Genomic DNA, 14,308 nt, shown 5'->3' on the forward strand with positions numbered 1-14,308 from the left:
GAATTTTTCAGGCAAGAATACTGGAGTGGTTGCCATTTCCTCCTCCAGGGGATCTTCCTGACCCAAAGATTGAACCCATGTCTCCTGAATTGGCAGGCAGTTTCTTTACTACTGAGACACTTGGGAAGCCCAGGGGCACACTGTTTATTATTTATCTTCTGCTACTTTGAGAACCCCAGAGCTGCCCTCTACAACCCCCCCCAACTCCCGCCACCCCCCCTGCCGCCCACCCCTCCACCCCCCGCTACTGAGCTGGGTGGCTTGTTAAGAAACACATCCTTGGGGGCTGATAGGGTGAACCCTTTACCAGCGTGACAACCCCTGGTCCCCAGTATCACACTGTGGGATGGATGACACAAATTCCGCAGGGCCCAGAGCAGTGGAAGTTGTCATTGATAAAGATCCAGTCCTTTCCTGAAGGGAATCCTAATACATCATGCAGGCAGGAAGAGGCAGTGAGGAACAATGGGTGGGGAGATGGAGAAGGATACTAAAGAAAAGAAAAAAAAACCACAGTGGGCACACAGTTGCTTCTAAATTAACTGGGTCTTCCAGGGGCTGTCAGTTCTCCTGAAACCTGCACAGCCACCAGCCACTGGAGTCTGGAAACCTCAGCACGAGGGGAACCACAGGCTGGCAAAGCCGTGGTTGGTGGTTTAGCAGTGGTTTTATTTTGGAGGCTGGCAACCGCAGAGCATCGTGGGCCAGTTGGAGAGAGAAAGCAAGCCGGTTGGGGGCCCCCGGAGGACCTGAGGATGTTGGCGCAGCTGCCGCCAGACCACATGGTCGTCACTGCCCGCAGCGCTGAGGAAAGCCCACCAGGGAGAGCCTCCAGCCAGGAGTCCTGGACTGCGAGGCTCCTCTATTAATAAGAGGGGCTATTTATACCGTCCTCCAGAACTGCGCTCGGATCGCGTTACTGCTGCCTGGCCCGGGAATGCCTAATGTGGGTGCTGCCGTGTGCTTTCCAGGGCCGTTGACCTAAAAGGTTCTGAAGGCGCCGAGAAAGGCTGAGCGTGCCTGCCTCTGGGTATTTATGGCTCGCCCTGTGGTGGCCCAGGCTTCTGCCGCCCCTGTGTGTGCGCGTGTGCAGTGTGTTTCTGGGGAGGGTTGAAAGCATAAGGGGGTGTCATTTGAGGCACTGCTTTTTGGCTGTGAATCAGCACCACCTGTTAAGTATTTACTATATATCTGGCTCTCTCCTAGGCTGTTAGATTTAGTGATTTCAGCCAGATCCTGCCAAAACAGTATGGAGTTGGGGCTTGTCCTTTGCACATTTGGTGGAGAAGAAAGCTAAGGCGCAGTGAGGTTCAGTGACACGCTGAAGGCCGTTTGATTGGTACGGGGTTAGCTCAGGGTTAAATGGACCCGGGTCTGTCTGATTAAACATTTGAACTGTATCATCTCCTCCTAAGAATCCCTGCTCTGCTGTGCGGTAACTGGGTCTCAGTCTGTCCTTTTAGCGTGAGGTGGTGATTTAGTGCCTTTCTTCAAGGGCTGACGTGTTATTCAGGGACACATGGCACGGAAAATCCTCCGCACAGAGCCTGGCACACAGAGAAGTGTTTGCCTTTATTGTCGTTTCTAAGTGTTGACTTAGAGGAGCTGTATTCTGTGTCATGATACTGAAATACCTGTACCTGTCCAGCTGGTGTGCGAACTGCAAGTCTTGCCAAAGTTGGTAACGCAGTCTGCCTTACTCTCGAGCAGCTGAAAGCACTGGTAACAGCTGTTGGTGAAGTGGTCCTAACTCCAGCGGGGCTCCTACCTGCTGCTGGTGACTTTCTCCCACTTCAGAAACAAAATGCACTGATACGGCACCCCCAGCCCAACTTTGACTGATATTAATGGCAGCTCCCTTTGCATTTGGAAGCAATCAAACACACAGTGTCTAGAAAATCAGTGAATCACCTACATCAGTCGTGGTTCATTCATACCATTCATCGCAGCAGAGGAGCACTTCACCTCTGGCTAAAAGATTTAGGGAGACCCCCAAGATCTATTACTAAGGGGAAATTGGCGCGGAGTAGTCTGTGTAAGACACAGGCATCTGTGTGGAAGAGAACCGTGTGTTCATGGGCAGCAGCCTGCAGCTGGAGCTTCCTCTTGGAGGCAAACCAGGGGGCGGAGGGGGTCGGAGGATGGTGATGGCTTTCAATATATATTCCTGGTGTTCTTTCTTTGAAACAATTTGGAATTTCACTGTGTACTTATATCAGCTATTCAGTAAGTAATTAGGGCCAAACAGTTTTTTAAAAACAGAAAGGGCTATAACTCAAAATGATCCTGTGGGTTTGTTTTTCATTGTTTGTTGATGCCTGATTTGATTGAGGCAGTCAGTAATAAAAGTTCTCTGAAACACCCTTTTTAACGTTCTACATCTTGCACGGTGTGAAAACTTCCTTTCTCCAAGTCCAGTAAATGGAAGTTTCAGAGAGAGAGCTGAGGGGGCCCAGAAGGCTGGGAAAGGCCAACGTCCAGGTTCTGTCCCAAGAGTGGGATGGGGAGTGGGGGGATGGGGAGGCGGTCTATGCAAAGCTCTGCCCCCATCCCACCCCATGCCTTTTTCACACCTTTCCCAGCTGCAGGGCTGGGCCATTGTTCACGGTCTGATGCTTCCAGAGCATTTCTTGGTCCTAAATCATCAGGAAAAGTTTCAGTTATAGAAGCCAGATATTTATGAAGAATTTTTAGGGCCTTTGGATGGAAGCAGATTTGGAGGGAATGAGAAGGGGGGAAAGACTGCACAGTCCTAGATGTTCAGAAGATTTCTTCAAACACAGTCCTAAATTCTGACAGCATCCCTACACGTGGAGACTGTGCCAAACGTCCCGAGGCCCTTCTTTGGCTGGCTCTGGAGGTGGTGCTATTTTTGACTGGTCTCTATTTCAGGCTGGCAAGTTGGTCATGTCTCAGCGGGAGTTGGGCCTTTGTTGCCTTCCGAGGGTAGTGTTCTGGTTTCAACGAGGGACAGAGCGAGCAGAGAGCCAGTGGTGGAGGAGCTGGTTGAGGTTTCCTTGCGGTTCTTTTGAAGTAGAAATGATGGAGAAGTAAGCTAGCCTTGCAGATCTTCTCTGTGCGCCGTCTGACCTTTTCATGAATCCAGCAGCCCTCTGATCAGAGCCTGCGATTTCTGCCTCACCTTGCTGACTCCGGGCTGCTGGTCCAGACCTGAAATGCCCTGTGTACCTTCAGCACTGTCGGCCACACCTGCACACTCTGCTTCCAGCATTTTGGTCATGATTTGAGATATGATAACGATGCCCCCCTTCCTTGTTCAGCTATCATTCCTAGGAGTTGGGTGGAGCAGTTTGTTGTGTGTGCAGCAGGGTGGTCCAAGACCCAATTCAATCAGCCAAAGTTCTCCTGCAGAGAAGTCCTGACTGACACCTGAAAGACAGCTGCCATGTCCCTGTGTATGAGGTTGTGAGCTTTTCGCCTGCTAGCCTTTGCAGCTGTGGCTCTCCTGCGGCCTGCAGTTGCGCTTTGTTCACCTCTTGTCCAGGCCTCTCCCTCCCTCTCTCTCTGTCACCTTAGGATGGTGACTTAAACTTAGAGACCTTACCTGTGAGATAGAGAAGAGTACTAGCGCCTGGCTCTGAACCCAGAGTCTGACAATGCAGTTACATAATGGTGTAGAGTTGCTGCTGCAGCTATAAATAAATGGAAGTAATGGTTAAGAACCTAGACTTTGGGGCTTGACCCCCAGGGCCACTGCCTTTTACTGCTGGTGACCTCAGTTAAATTACTTAACATCTTGGTGATTCAGTTTCCTCATTGGTACAATGGAAATGTTAATGGGGCCTGCCTAGTAGGGCTCTAAGGACAGATTAATATATAGAAAAGCCTTTAAGAGTCAGGCCTGGCACATAATAAGCCTTCAGTAAGTTAGCTGCTGCTATTATTATTATGACCTGCCCCCCCCCCAACCCTGCGCATCTGTGTTTTAGAATAAATCTCTAAGAAATGAAGAGTTTGTAAGCAAGCTGCCTTCTTGGCAACAGGCCCTTGGCCTTTGCTTTCCTTGCCCTGGTAAGATCTGAGGAGCTCGTCAAGAAATACGTACATTTATGCTACTGTGAAAATTTATTAGTAGAGATTCCAACAGATGGTGAGTTTTCAGCATCCCTATACCAAGATGGGAAATGGATCACAGCAGGGATGGAGAGAGAAAGGTGAAGCAGAAGCAGTCTGCTCTAGGGGCAGTCAGATAAGAGACTGTTAAAGTAATTAATCGTCTACTTCAGCACACAAACAGGGCCCTTTAAGTGGAGAAAGGCTTTGCCACGTGGTACAGATCTGCTTTCTCTCCACCAGATGCTTCAGTCATGAAGCTGTTGAAATAGACATTCTGTGTCCATCAGCCCAGTAATTGCCAGGCTTCATCTCTAACCAGCTTTGGCACTGAAGAAAGCGAATGGGATAATTCAAGGCCTTTTCCTCCCCCTCCCCATTCATTCCATAAAAGATGGCAGACAACCAGATTATTCTATTCAAGCAAATACTCGCTGTAAACTTGTATGAATACAGCTGTCATTTCAGTGGCCTTGTCTTCAAACCATAACTGGATGCTTTGTGTAAGACATACTGTGTAAAAAAACAAGAATAAGATAAACCAGCATTATCCTTGATTCTGCATCTTAGATACCATTTCTTTCCAGCCCATCCCCCATCAAAAAGCCTGATCACCACGCTTTGGCTATCCTAAGGATTTCAGGGCTCACTTTGCAAATCTGATTTTGAAGTCTCTTCCCCAATTTGGAAATACATATCCACGTAAGGAAGCTGGATTCTAGAGCCTCTGGGGATGGCCCAGGCAAGCTGTGTTCTGGCTTTTGGTCTTCCCCTTCTATTAAGAGTTGAGAATTATGGAAGTACAAATATAGTAAGAGGGAAGGGAGCTTGGGGAGCATCTCTGGTCTGCAGAGGATTTTCATATTGTCTGCGTGCAAAAGTGTGTGTGTGTGTATAGATATATTCCTGGAAGACACATCTGGAGGCTTCATCAGAGTTCAGAGAAGCTGGAATTGCAAGTAGATAAGAACCTCCAAGAACCAGTCATTGGTTCATGTGTCTCAAGCACCAGGAACCGCCCCCCCACAGGAGTGCATGAATCTGTGGCGTTGGGTGCAAGCATGTGGCCCTTTGTTGAGGGCAGAGCCATGTCGTGGACCAGTACAAAGCAACTAGGGGAGGAGGGTGATCCCATTTGGAGTGGGCTCTGATCCTTCAGCTCCTAAGGAGCACTCTCAGTGATGGTCTTGGGGAGCTGTTGTTTCATTTCGTGCATTTCCACCTGTGTTCATAGTTCCTTGTCTGTTAGTCTTGATCTCCGAGCTAGAGTGGAAGCTCCTGGAGGACAGGGGACGTGTCTTGAGTGTGTTTATTCCTAAACTATGAGTGTGGTACATAGTGTTTATGACCTGGCATAACTTTTCTTCTATTAAAAACTTGCTTTTAGATTCTCGTATTCAGTGTTACAGCATAGCAGTTTGCCCAGGGTCATTTTTTTAAAAATGTCCTTGTATATCTGTAATTTCATATGACTAATTTTAATGATTTAACTGATTCATTTCTTCTTGTTGTCATTACAGGTACCTCAATAACAATGAGTTGACAGCCATACCATCCCTGGGCGCTGCCTCGTCTCATATAGTCTCTCTCTTTCTGTAAGTCGTACCATTTGGGAGACCCTGGGCTGTGTGGGGAGGCCGTTGTATCATGTTACTGACATTGGGTATCAGGGAAACTCATATTCCTGGGCTCACTGGAAAAAATGGTCTTACTCCATGTACCTCTAGTGATCATGACAAATGTATTGCTTGCTGTTTTGGGGTGTGTAGAATTAAAAACTGGAAGTTTTGCCTCATTTCTGGCTTGGCAGGAAATTATCTTAGTACCCAGGGGTACTAAATGTCTTGTTCCTAATGGATAAGCTGGCAGTTTGAGTGCCTAAACTGAACTTAAAGAATACCGTATGAGTGATGAGACAGCAGGCTCATCTTTGTGGCAGTAACTTTGATAATGTGACTCAGCTCACTTTCAGGGCTTAAAAAAAAAAAAAAAACGCATCAGGCTTCTGACATTAGCATAAAAGTAAGGATTTCTTTGTCCTGGTCAAGTGTTACACAGCATAAAACCCGTCGACTATTATAGACAACACAGTGGAAATGAGAAAGGGACTAAAGGGACCTCAGTGAGAAAGAAAGGGAGATGCCCTGGGAATGTCATTGTTGGGGCCAAGAAGTACCCTGTGGGGTAGTTAAGTACTGGCAGTTACCCCTCTTCTCCAGCAGTCAGACAGAGGTGCTCGCTTGTTTGAAACTCACCCAGAGGTCTTTCCAGATGCACCAGTCACAAGTCCAGTTATTTTCTAGACCAGCTTTTATTGGCAGCGTCCCCAGCAGAACACCTCCCTCTTCACGCCAAATTTCCTGTTTCCACTCCAGCTCTGCCAATTTTTATTTGATTGTGATTTTGCTGGTGTTATAACTTGTCCGATCACCTGGAGGTATCTTTTCTGACACTGACCTGAGCAGAGTGACTTGGGGAGAAGGCTTCATCTGTCCGATAACTAGTGTGGCTTACAGGTCTCTGGGTTTTCCTGGTTGCAGGGCCTGTATTCAGAAGATGGCCCAGCCTTGGGAAACACAGTCTTGGTTTTAACCGTTTTCCAGGTGTTGTGGGGTTGGGGAGCAGGGGCTTAGAATTGTGACCCAGCCCTGTGTCCTGAACAAATGGCTTCATCTCTCTGAACCTTATTTTCCTCATCTGCAGGATGTGTTCCTGTTCCCCTTGTGTTGTACATGTAGGGGTAGTGAGTCCACAGTTCGAGGGGAGCATGAGGTACAGGAAACTCCTAATGTCTTGCACAAGCCAGAGTAGGTGTTTGACACGTGGCACCAGCTGCTGGCTGGTGGCTAGTTGTCACCTGGCCCCTTGGTCCTTGGCATGGTCTCACCTTTAGGGCCGCAGGGTCTGTGAGTCACTTCTTATACCTGTGGAGTGCTGGAATGATGCGTATAGCTCTTTGTCCCCAGATGATCAGTCAGGGATCTAATTTTCTTGTTGCACCTGTTTGGCCCATGGTGTTCTAGCATCTGGAAAGTGTTTCATTGCTGGTTAAATGAGTTATCCGTACCTGAGGCCAGTTAAGGACATGTCAATCCCTGGTATGTTTATAGAGCAACGCACCGGAAGATGCTTCTAATGCCTGGCTATTTAAAGGATCGTTCCTGGCCCAGCAGTGTGCTGTCAGTACTGAGCTCGTTAGAAATGCAGACTCCCAGGCCTCATCCCAGTCCTGCTGTCAGAAGCCGTTTTCACCGGCGCCCCTGGCCATTGGCCCATTCATTCAAGGTTGAGAAGCACGGCTTCCCCACCCCTTGTTCTTCACTTGGTTGGGAAGCCCAGGCCACAGAGACCATCTTTATGTTACCAGACAGGAAACCAAGGCTGCCTGAGCTCCTGTAAGTTGCACAGCAGAGCGGTGAATGGAGACTGCGCACGCATGCCTGCGCATGGCTCCTGTCTCCCCCAACGTGGGGGGCAGGAGCGCGGCAGGTGACTGTGACCCGCCCCGTGCCAGGACGGGCATGGCCCCCCGTCTGCCCTGAGGCCTGTGGCACCGTGAATCACTCCTTGCTCTGCTAACTAAAAATCCATTTCTGTTCCTTGGCCCAGGTGTCTGAAGCAGGGGGGCTGGTTGGCCTTGTTCCTGCTATTCCATTAGACAGCGTTAAAATATGTAAAGTAGGAAGGAAAAAGAAAAAAAGGCTCCCTCCCAATTCTGATTCAGTTTGGAAAATGCAGGTTTATATTGGCAGATACTCCCTTTGGCCTGAAGCTGAGCTCCATGTAACGTGGTCAGTGAATTCTATGAAATGACAGACGCTGAAGGGTCTTTACCTTTCTTCTATCTAAAGGGCCTGTGTTCCCCGATCTTAGACTCATGGATTTACTGCCTGAGAGTCAGTCTAGCAGCATGACATCACGGTAGCAGAATTAGAGATAAATTTGCTGTCTTCCTTCATGCCTTCCTGTATCTCCTAAGTGAGTTGCGCAAAGAGCAGGGGAGAGCGGACAGCAGATGAGTGTGACTTTCTCACCCTGACCTCTAAGAGAAAACATCTCGCATCTCCATCCATCCACGGTTGATAATCCCAACAGTTCAGGCTGGGTGTTTTGTTTTTTTTTTAAGATTTATTTTACTATTTACGGCTGTGCTGGGTGTTGGTCGCTGCTAAGTCATTTCTTCAGTTGCAGCAGTCGAGGACTACTCTCTCGTTGCAATGCACGGGCTTCTCAGTGTGGTGGTTTCTCTTGTGGAGCACGGGCACGCATGCTTCAGCAGTTGCAGCTCCTGGGCTCTGGAGCACTGGCGCGTGGGCTTGCTTAGTTGTTCCACGGAATGTGGGATCTTCCCAGATCAGGAATTGATCTCGTGTCTCCTGCATTGGCAGGTGGATTCTTTACCACTGAACCACCAGGGGAGCCCACCATTCAGGCTTTGAAGGGCAAGTTTTGCTGGTATGTTGTGGTTTTTCAGAAGAACAGCAGTAAAAGGTGTCACGTATTCAACAAACATGTAGGAGGAACCTCTGTGCTCGTGCAGTTGGAGCCCAGAGTGACCTGGGAAAGACACAATACCATCACACGTTGAAGGTTCCTGATGTATTGTCTGCAGACATGATAGGTCAGTTAGCTTAATTAGCATTCACCTTGGTAGCCCTTATAGTCTCCAGATTCTCCCCTTCCTGGGCAGGGGGAGGAGGAGGAGATAAATAATCAGAACTTGCCAAGGGACCATATGGCTGAGGAGCTGGGCCACTTTCTGGGGATAATGCTGTAGGCAGGTGGGTCAGGGGAAAGAGGGGGACCAGGCAGATATCCAGCTGTTTATCTCTGATGATACTGTGAGCAGGGACAAGGTGCTTTTTCCTCATCTGGTGGATGAAGCGGTTGAAATACTCAAAAAAGTACACTTGCAGCTTTTATATCTCTTCCACGACCAGCAAACTGAGAGTTGAGGCAATAATGTCACAAAAGAAACACTGACCCTGCCGTCCCATAACTGCTCTCGCTGCCTTATGTCTTTTAGGACAGATAGCAGCTTCGTGGTTTTCAGTTCAGACACCTGTGATTAGGGACTTTTGCCTCTGGATTTTGTTTGCCTGTCCAGGTCAGCTCTTCATCTCTGTGTTTGGTTTCTTGTCTCCCGAGTCTGTGTCAGTAACCCTAGTCCCTTGCTCACATGACAGAGCTCTCATCACCCGCATACCAGCACCGTGCTTCGCTGAGGTCACACTTGGGAGGACTGTGTGGGGAAAAGGGTTTGTTTCAAGGCTGGCTTTACTATTAGGGCCTCAAGACAGAGTTTTCTAGAGTTTTTGGGAATTGGAGTCCTTCAGGAAAATTTCAGTTGGTTAACAATTTCTGATTAAAGGAATCTAATTCAATTAATGCATTTGTCAAAGAGCAGATTTTTATTTGCATTGTGTTCTGCAGATAAGGGCAAAGCCATTTGTCCTTAATAACCAAAAAGCATTAAATTCAAGGAAAGCTTTTAATAGGATTGGGTTGGCGTGAGGGAGCTAGATTTCATGAAATGCTTCTCAGAAAAAGAAATAGACTTTTGTTCAGTAGGGGCAGACTCTGCTGGTAGATTTTCACATTTGAGTTTTTTCTTTCTTTCTTTCTAATTTGAAGTCCAGGAAACTCAAGTTACAATTCCCATAGCAATAGTAATTTCATGTGATGCATAAGTGACATTTCTGGGGAAGAAAAATTTCCGCTTTTCCTGTGGTGTTACTGCACTTGTATCATTGGGGAGATTGGTTCCAGTGGAAATGGTTTGGTGTGGGTTGTTTTTTTTTTCCCCTTCAGCCCTAGGAGTAAAATGCTTGCTGTAAAACCAACTTGAGTTGTAAAGCCCAGCAGCTTCGTTTCGTGTGTGTTAGCTGTAGGGTGCTAGCCATGTGGGCCTCGGCTTTGTCCACGTAACTTCTTTTCCTCTTGGTGGTGTGCTTTGGACCCTGTCCCTTATCCATGTTTTGTGGCTTCCTCTCCCCCTCCTTTGGCCTCGATCAGGTAAGGAGATCTAGGCTAAGACTCCTCAAACACTGTTACCTGTGACTTTGTAATTGTGCTGTTAAAATCCTTAGGTCTATGTTGCATTTGAAAACACAGCGAAATATTAATCCTTTACTTCGAATCTGGGGGAAATAAACTTTTCTGAAAGCTTTTTTTTTTAATTGAGAGAAAATTAACATAAAACACTGTTTTAAACAAATTTCAGGTGTACATCCTCAAAAACAACACACCCCTCAACACAATCTAATTTCAGAACATTGTCATCACCCCGAAATAATACCCCTACTCCTTAAGCAATCACCTCCCCTATTCCTACCCTCTCAGCTTCCTGAAAACTCATCTTTCTTTTTCTTCTTTTGAGTAAAGTATTTTTCTCTCCTGTTAGCAAATGTACCTGGAAAACTTAGAATTGAATCATTTAAATAAAAATATCAGAAGCAGAATGAACTATGCAGTTGTGTATTTTGCCGTGACCTCTTAACTGAAGAAAAACTGATTAAAGGCATGGAGCATTTAGCATTACTTTATTGTTAGTTACAGAGAATAAAACCTGGAAGGGACGAAACCTGCTGTCCTGTCTGTGACCCCACTTGGAGCCAGTTAAATGGAAGGAGCACTGGGTGGGGCTGAGGGACCCCAAGGCTGGAAAGGATGGAGCGAACTCTTCTGGGCCAGGTCTGCTGCGGACGTAAAATCAGTAGTGATATTAACTGTCCCTCTGCCTAGCAAACCCTCTAGAAGAAAGGGGCTGGATCCGTCTTCTTTGCAGGCTCATTCATAGGCAGATGAGGTCACATTAAAGACTAATTGAAAAGCCAGAGCCTTAAGGCAAGGCTGCTTCCTGGTGAGGACCTGGGCTGCTTCCCGGTGCTAGAATCCATATCTCTGAGGGCCCAGCCCAGAAGCCAGGGAAAAAGGAGCCCCGGACTCCTCTTCAGAAAATTTGGCTAGGCTTTGGGACCTGAGCAGAGATTGTTAGTAATCAGGTGAAGTTTTACTGAGTAATAAATAGTTCTGGGCATTGCTAAAGCCGTGTGTGGGTGTAGCTTGGGTTCAGGCCTCTTGCCTTTCCTTTACTCTGCTGCCCTTGAAACTTTCTCTCTGTTGCTTCACCTGGAAGTAGGTCATCATTTGTAGACCTAATAGTTGATGCTGAAATCTTTTTTTTTTACCATGATGTTTTTCCCCCAAGTGTGAAATCATAGCTTGTCTTAAAAAGTTGACTGGTAACCTTGGACGGCGGAGCTCTTTACATCACATTACAGAGGCGGGCCTGTGGGGAGTACAGGTTTGTGTAAGGCAGACTTCAGAATTCTCCCCAAGGTGAAGGGTTACCCATCCTTCCTCTGGGGGAACTTGCTGGACCATCCGTGAATCATCAGGTTAAGAGTGGACTGAACCAAGTTTAAGAGAAAATGGGCAGTTTTCTCCCCTTATTTCTGCTTCTGAACCATGTCCTGCGATAATAACCTAGTTTAGCCTTGCTAGTGAAGGAAGGCCAGTCAGCTGGCACATTGGAGTAAAAGAACCCCCTGTGGATTCTTGGCATCTTATTTGCTGTGGGTTTTTGGACACACTCTCATCAGGATCATGGAGTTAGTAGTGACTGAAATGCTTTAGGGAGAAACTGAACATTGTGCTTAGTCCTTCAGTCATGTCTGACTCTTTGTGACTCCATGGACTGTAGCCCTCCAGGCTCCTCTGTCCATGGGGATTCTGCAGACAAGAATACTGGAGTGGGTTGCCATGCCCCTCCTCCAGGGGATCTTCCCAACCCAGGGATTGGACCCAGTTCTCCCCATTTGAGGCAGATTCTTTACCATCTGAGCAACCAGGGAAGCCCTGGTTTGAAAGGCCGTAAGTCAAGTGTGAATGTCCCAGTTCAGATCCCAGATGCTGAAGGGAAGCCAGGGCCCTCGTCAGAAGGCAGCACAACAGGAAAATATACATAAAGCAGGGGCTTCAGTTCCTTTTCTGTGTCTTCAGAGATGTGCTAACCTTCTGTCTTTCTTGTCCGGTGTTCTCTGGGTGCATGTGAACGAATTCTTTGCTCTGGATAAAATGTCACACACACCCATTACCTTGGGAGACTATGGCTTCGCCATCACCTGTGTGGTTCTCAAACTGGACCATTTACCAGAATCGCCTAGAAGGCTCCCTGGACCATAGGATGGCTGGGTCCCGGCCAGTTTCTGGTACGGCAGGTGTGGGTGCGGTGTGATTACGGAATTTGCTCTACTCACAAAGTCCTGAGTGGTGCTGATGCTGCTGATCTGGCAACCCCTGCCCTTCTTTTGAGAACCACTACCTGAGCATCTTTAGTGGTGGGTGGGGGTGAGAAACTCCTTGCTAACCAAGCTGCTCAGCTGTTGGAGGGCAATAAATGATTTAGACAAATTCCCCATGTCACGAGTGTGGGCACGGGCATTTATATGGGACGGTGAGGCTCCAAGCCCTGGTTGAGGTCTTTATTTCTGAGGAAAGTGCTGAGAGTGGACATCAAGCAGGCGCGGGCAGCACAGCTCTGCCTGCTGACGGTGATCACACAGGTCTCGCCATCGGACCTTCACGAGTTCCTGGGAGCCGCTCAGCAAGCACCCTCTCCTGGCAGGAGACCTGCTCCTACCTCCCACCTTGGTGTTGGGTGTTGCAGCCCTCCTTATAGCCTGCGTCCCGGGACAGGAGGGCCCGGGCCGGGAGCTGCTGTTAGTACCACTTAACCTTTCTGCAGATTATCAGTCAGTGTTATCAGATGAAACTTTGCCCTCGACTAAGACTTGAGTGGTACTGCTCTGTGCCAGGCGGAAGTTAAAGGAACATCTGAAAGACAAGCACAGCAGTGCTGTCGGCCCTGATGGGGGATCGGAACGTGGGGCCCACACCTTCCTCCCACCCCGAGTTGTCCCTGGACTCTTGTTTGCCCAGCCTTCTGCCCCAGGGAGGCTGTCATCCAGGCTGTCAGTGGGTACAAGAACTGAAAGGAAAGCGGAGGAAGCGAATGTCAGGGCCCAGGGCGCATGTGCAAGGCCGAGGAGGGGGTGCCAGCGTGTGCCCCACATGGAGTCCAGGGCTGATGAACGTGCCTTGCACACTGGAGCCCTTGCCCTCAAGGGACTCAGTCTTGCTACAGAGAAGGATGAGTAAACCAGCAGTTGCCATACACAGTCAAGGCCTGGGGAGTGTCTCAGGGGCTTCTCAGCACTGTCACTGACGGGTACAAGACAAGGAAGATTCCCAGATGAAGTAACCTTCTGTGGCTCCCCTTTCTTGCCCCCAGTATGGGAACGTTGGTTATGGGCTTCAAGATGGGGCAGCACGGTGCTCAGCCGGCACGCTGGCCGCTTGGAGGAGCAATGGGAGAAGTGTTCATAAGACATGGCTGGTTCCATGTTAAGGGGAGTTTCCTCCCTGCTCCCCACTCTCTCCTGTCAGCAGGCAGGCTGCTCCGAAGGGCCAGCACGCTGCTGCCGGAACCAGGGCGGGACCCTGGTTCTCAGACCCACAGCCGCCTCAGATGCTGGACACAACCAGTGGGCCTCGAAACAGAAAGTTAAACACCCAGTTGACAAAGCACCTCTCTGTCCTGTAAGCTTCCCCTGGATTCTGTAGTGTGGATCGCCTCTCGCCCGGAGTCTCGGGAGCCTTTCACTGGGAAAGGAGCCGTCGAGGCCTCTGAGGCACGCCTGCCAAATGACATAGCCCTGACTTGTCGGTTTCCTTCTCTCTTCTTTCCTTATTTTTTTTTTCCTCTCTCTCTCTCTGAGAGTGGGGGTGGCGAGGCAGCCAGATGAGAGGTCCATATGCGTATCATTTGCTGAGAAAGTGAAGCAAACTCCAGCTGTGGGGTCTGGGGAACGGAGGAAGGGGCGCGCCCATGGAGTAGCAACTTGGTCACGGAAGACACTGCCTTTTGTTGGGAACGCGGTAGCTTAGGGTCTGTTGGCCAGAGCTGGCCTTCATGGTGTGTCTGGCTCTTCTCACCCCACTGTCTCATTTTTTCTGATGACCATGTAAGCTTTAAATAGAGTCCCAGATCCAGTGGGAATGGGGTGCGGGTGCGGTGTGGATGGTCTTGGAGGGAAGTGGATGCTGACCCAGCAGTACCGGGAAGGGACGGGGAGCTGCCTGGTCCGTTGCACAACCTCCCGTGTGAGAGGAGCTGGCCCCCGCCCGTGTCCACAGCCTCCTTCCAGCCGGCCTGTTTCCTCCCCCTCCT

General features: G+C 48.9%; 1 protein-coding gene across 2 annotated transcripts in view; it reads left to right on the plus strand.

The window, feature by feature from the left end:
- LRIG1 (leucine rich repeats and immunoglobulin like domains 1) overlaps positions 1-14,308 on the plus strand; it is a 114,162-nt gene that overhangs the window by 44,676 nt on the left and 55,178 nt on the right. For both annotated transcript variants that reach the window (XR_011250895.1, XM_069561847.1), the window contains exon 3: positions 5,595-5,669. Coding sequence is in view for 1 of the 2 variants with exons in the window: in XM_069561847.1 (XP_069417948.1) it covers positions 5,595-5,669 (75 nt within the window). In the remaining variant the exon portion in view is untranslated. The remainder of the gene's footprint in view (positions 1-5,594; positions 5,670-14,308) is intronic.

This window comes from Ovis canadensis, chromosome 19, assembly GCF_042477335.2.
Source record: "Ovis canadensis isolate MfBH-ARS-UI-01 breed Bighorn chromosome 19, ARS-UI_OviCan_v2, whole genome shotgun sequence".
In the NCBI taxonomy this organism is placed as follows: domain Eukaryota; kingdom Metazoa; phylum Chordata; class Mammalia; order Artiodactyla; family Bovidae; genus Ovis; species Ovis canadensis.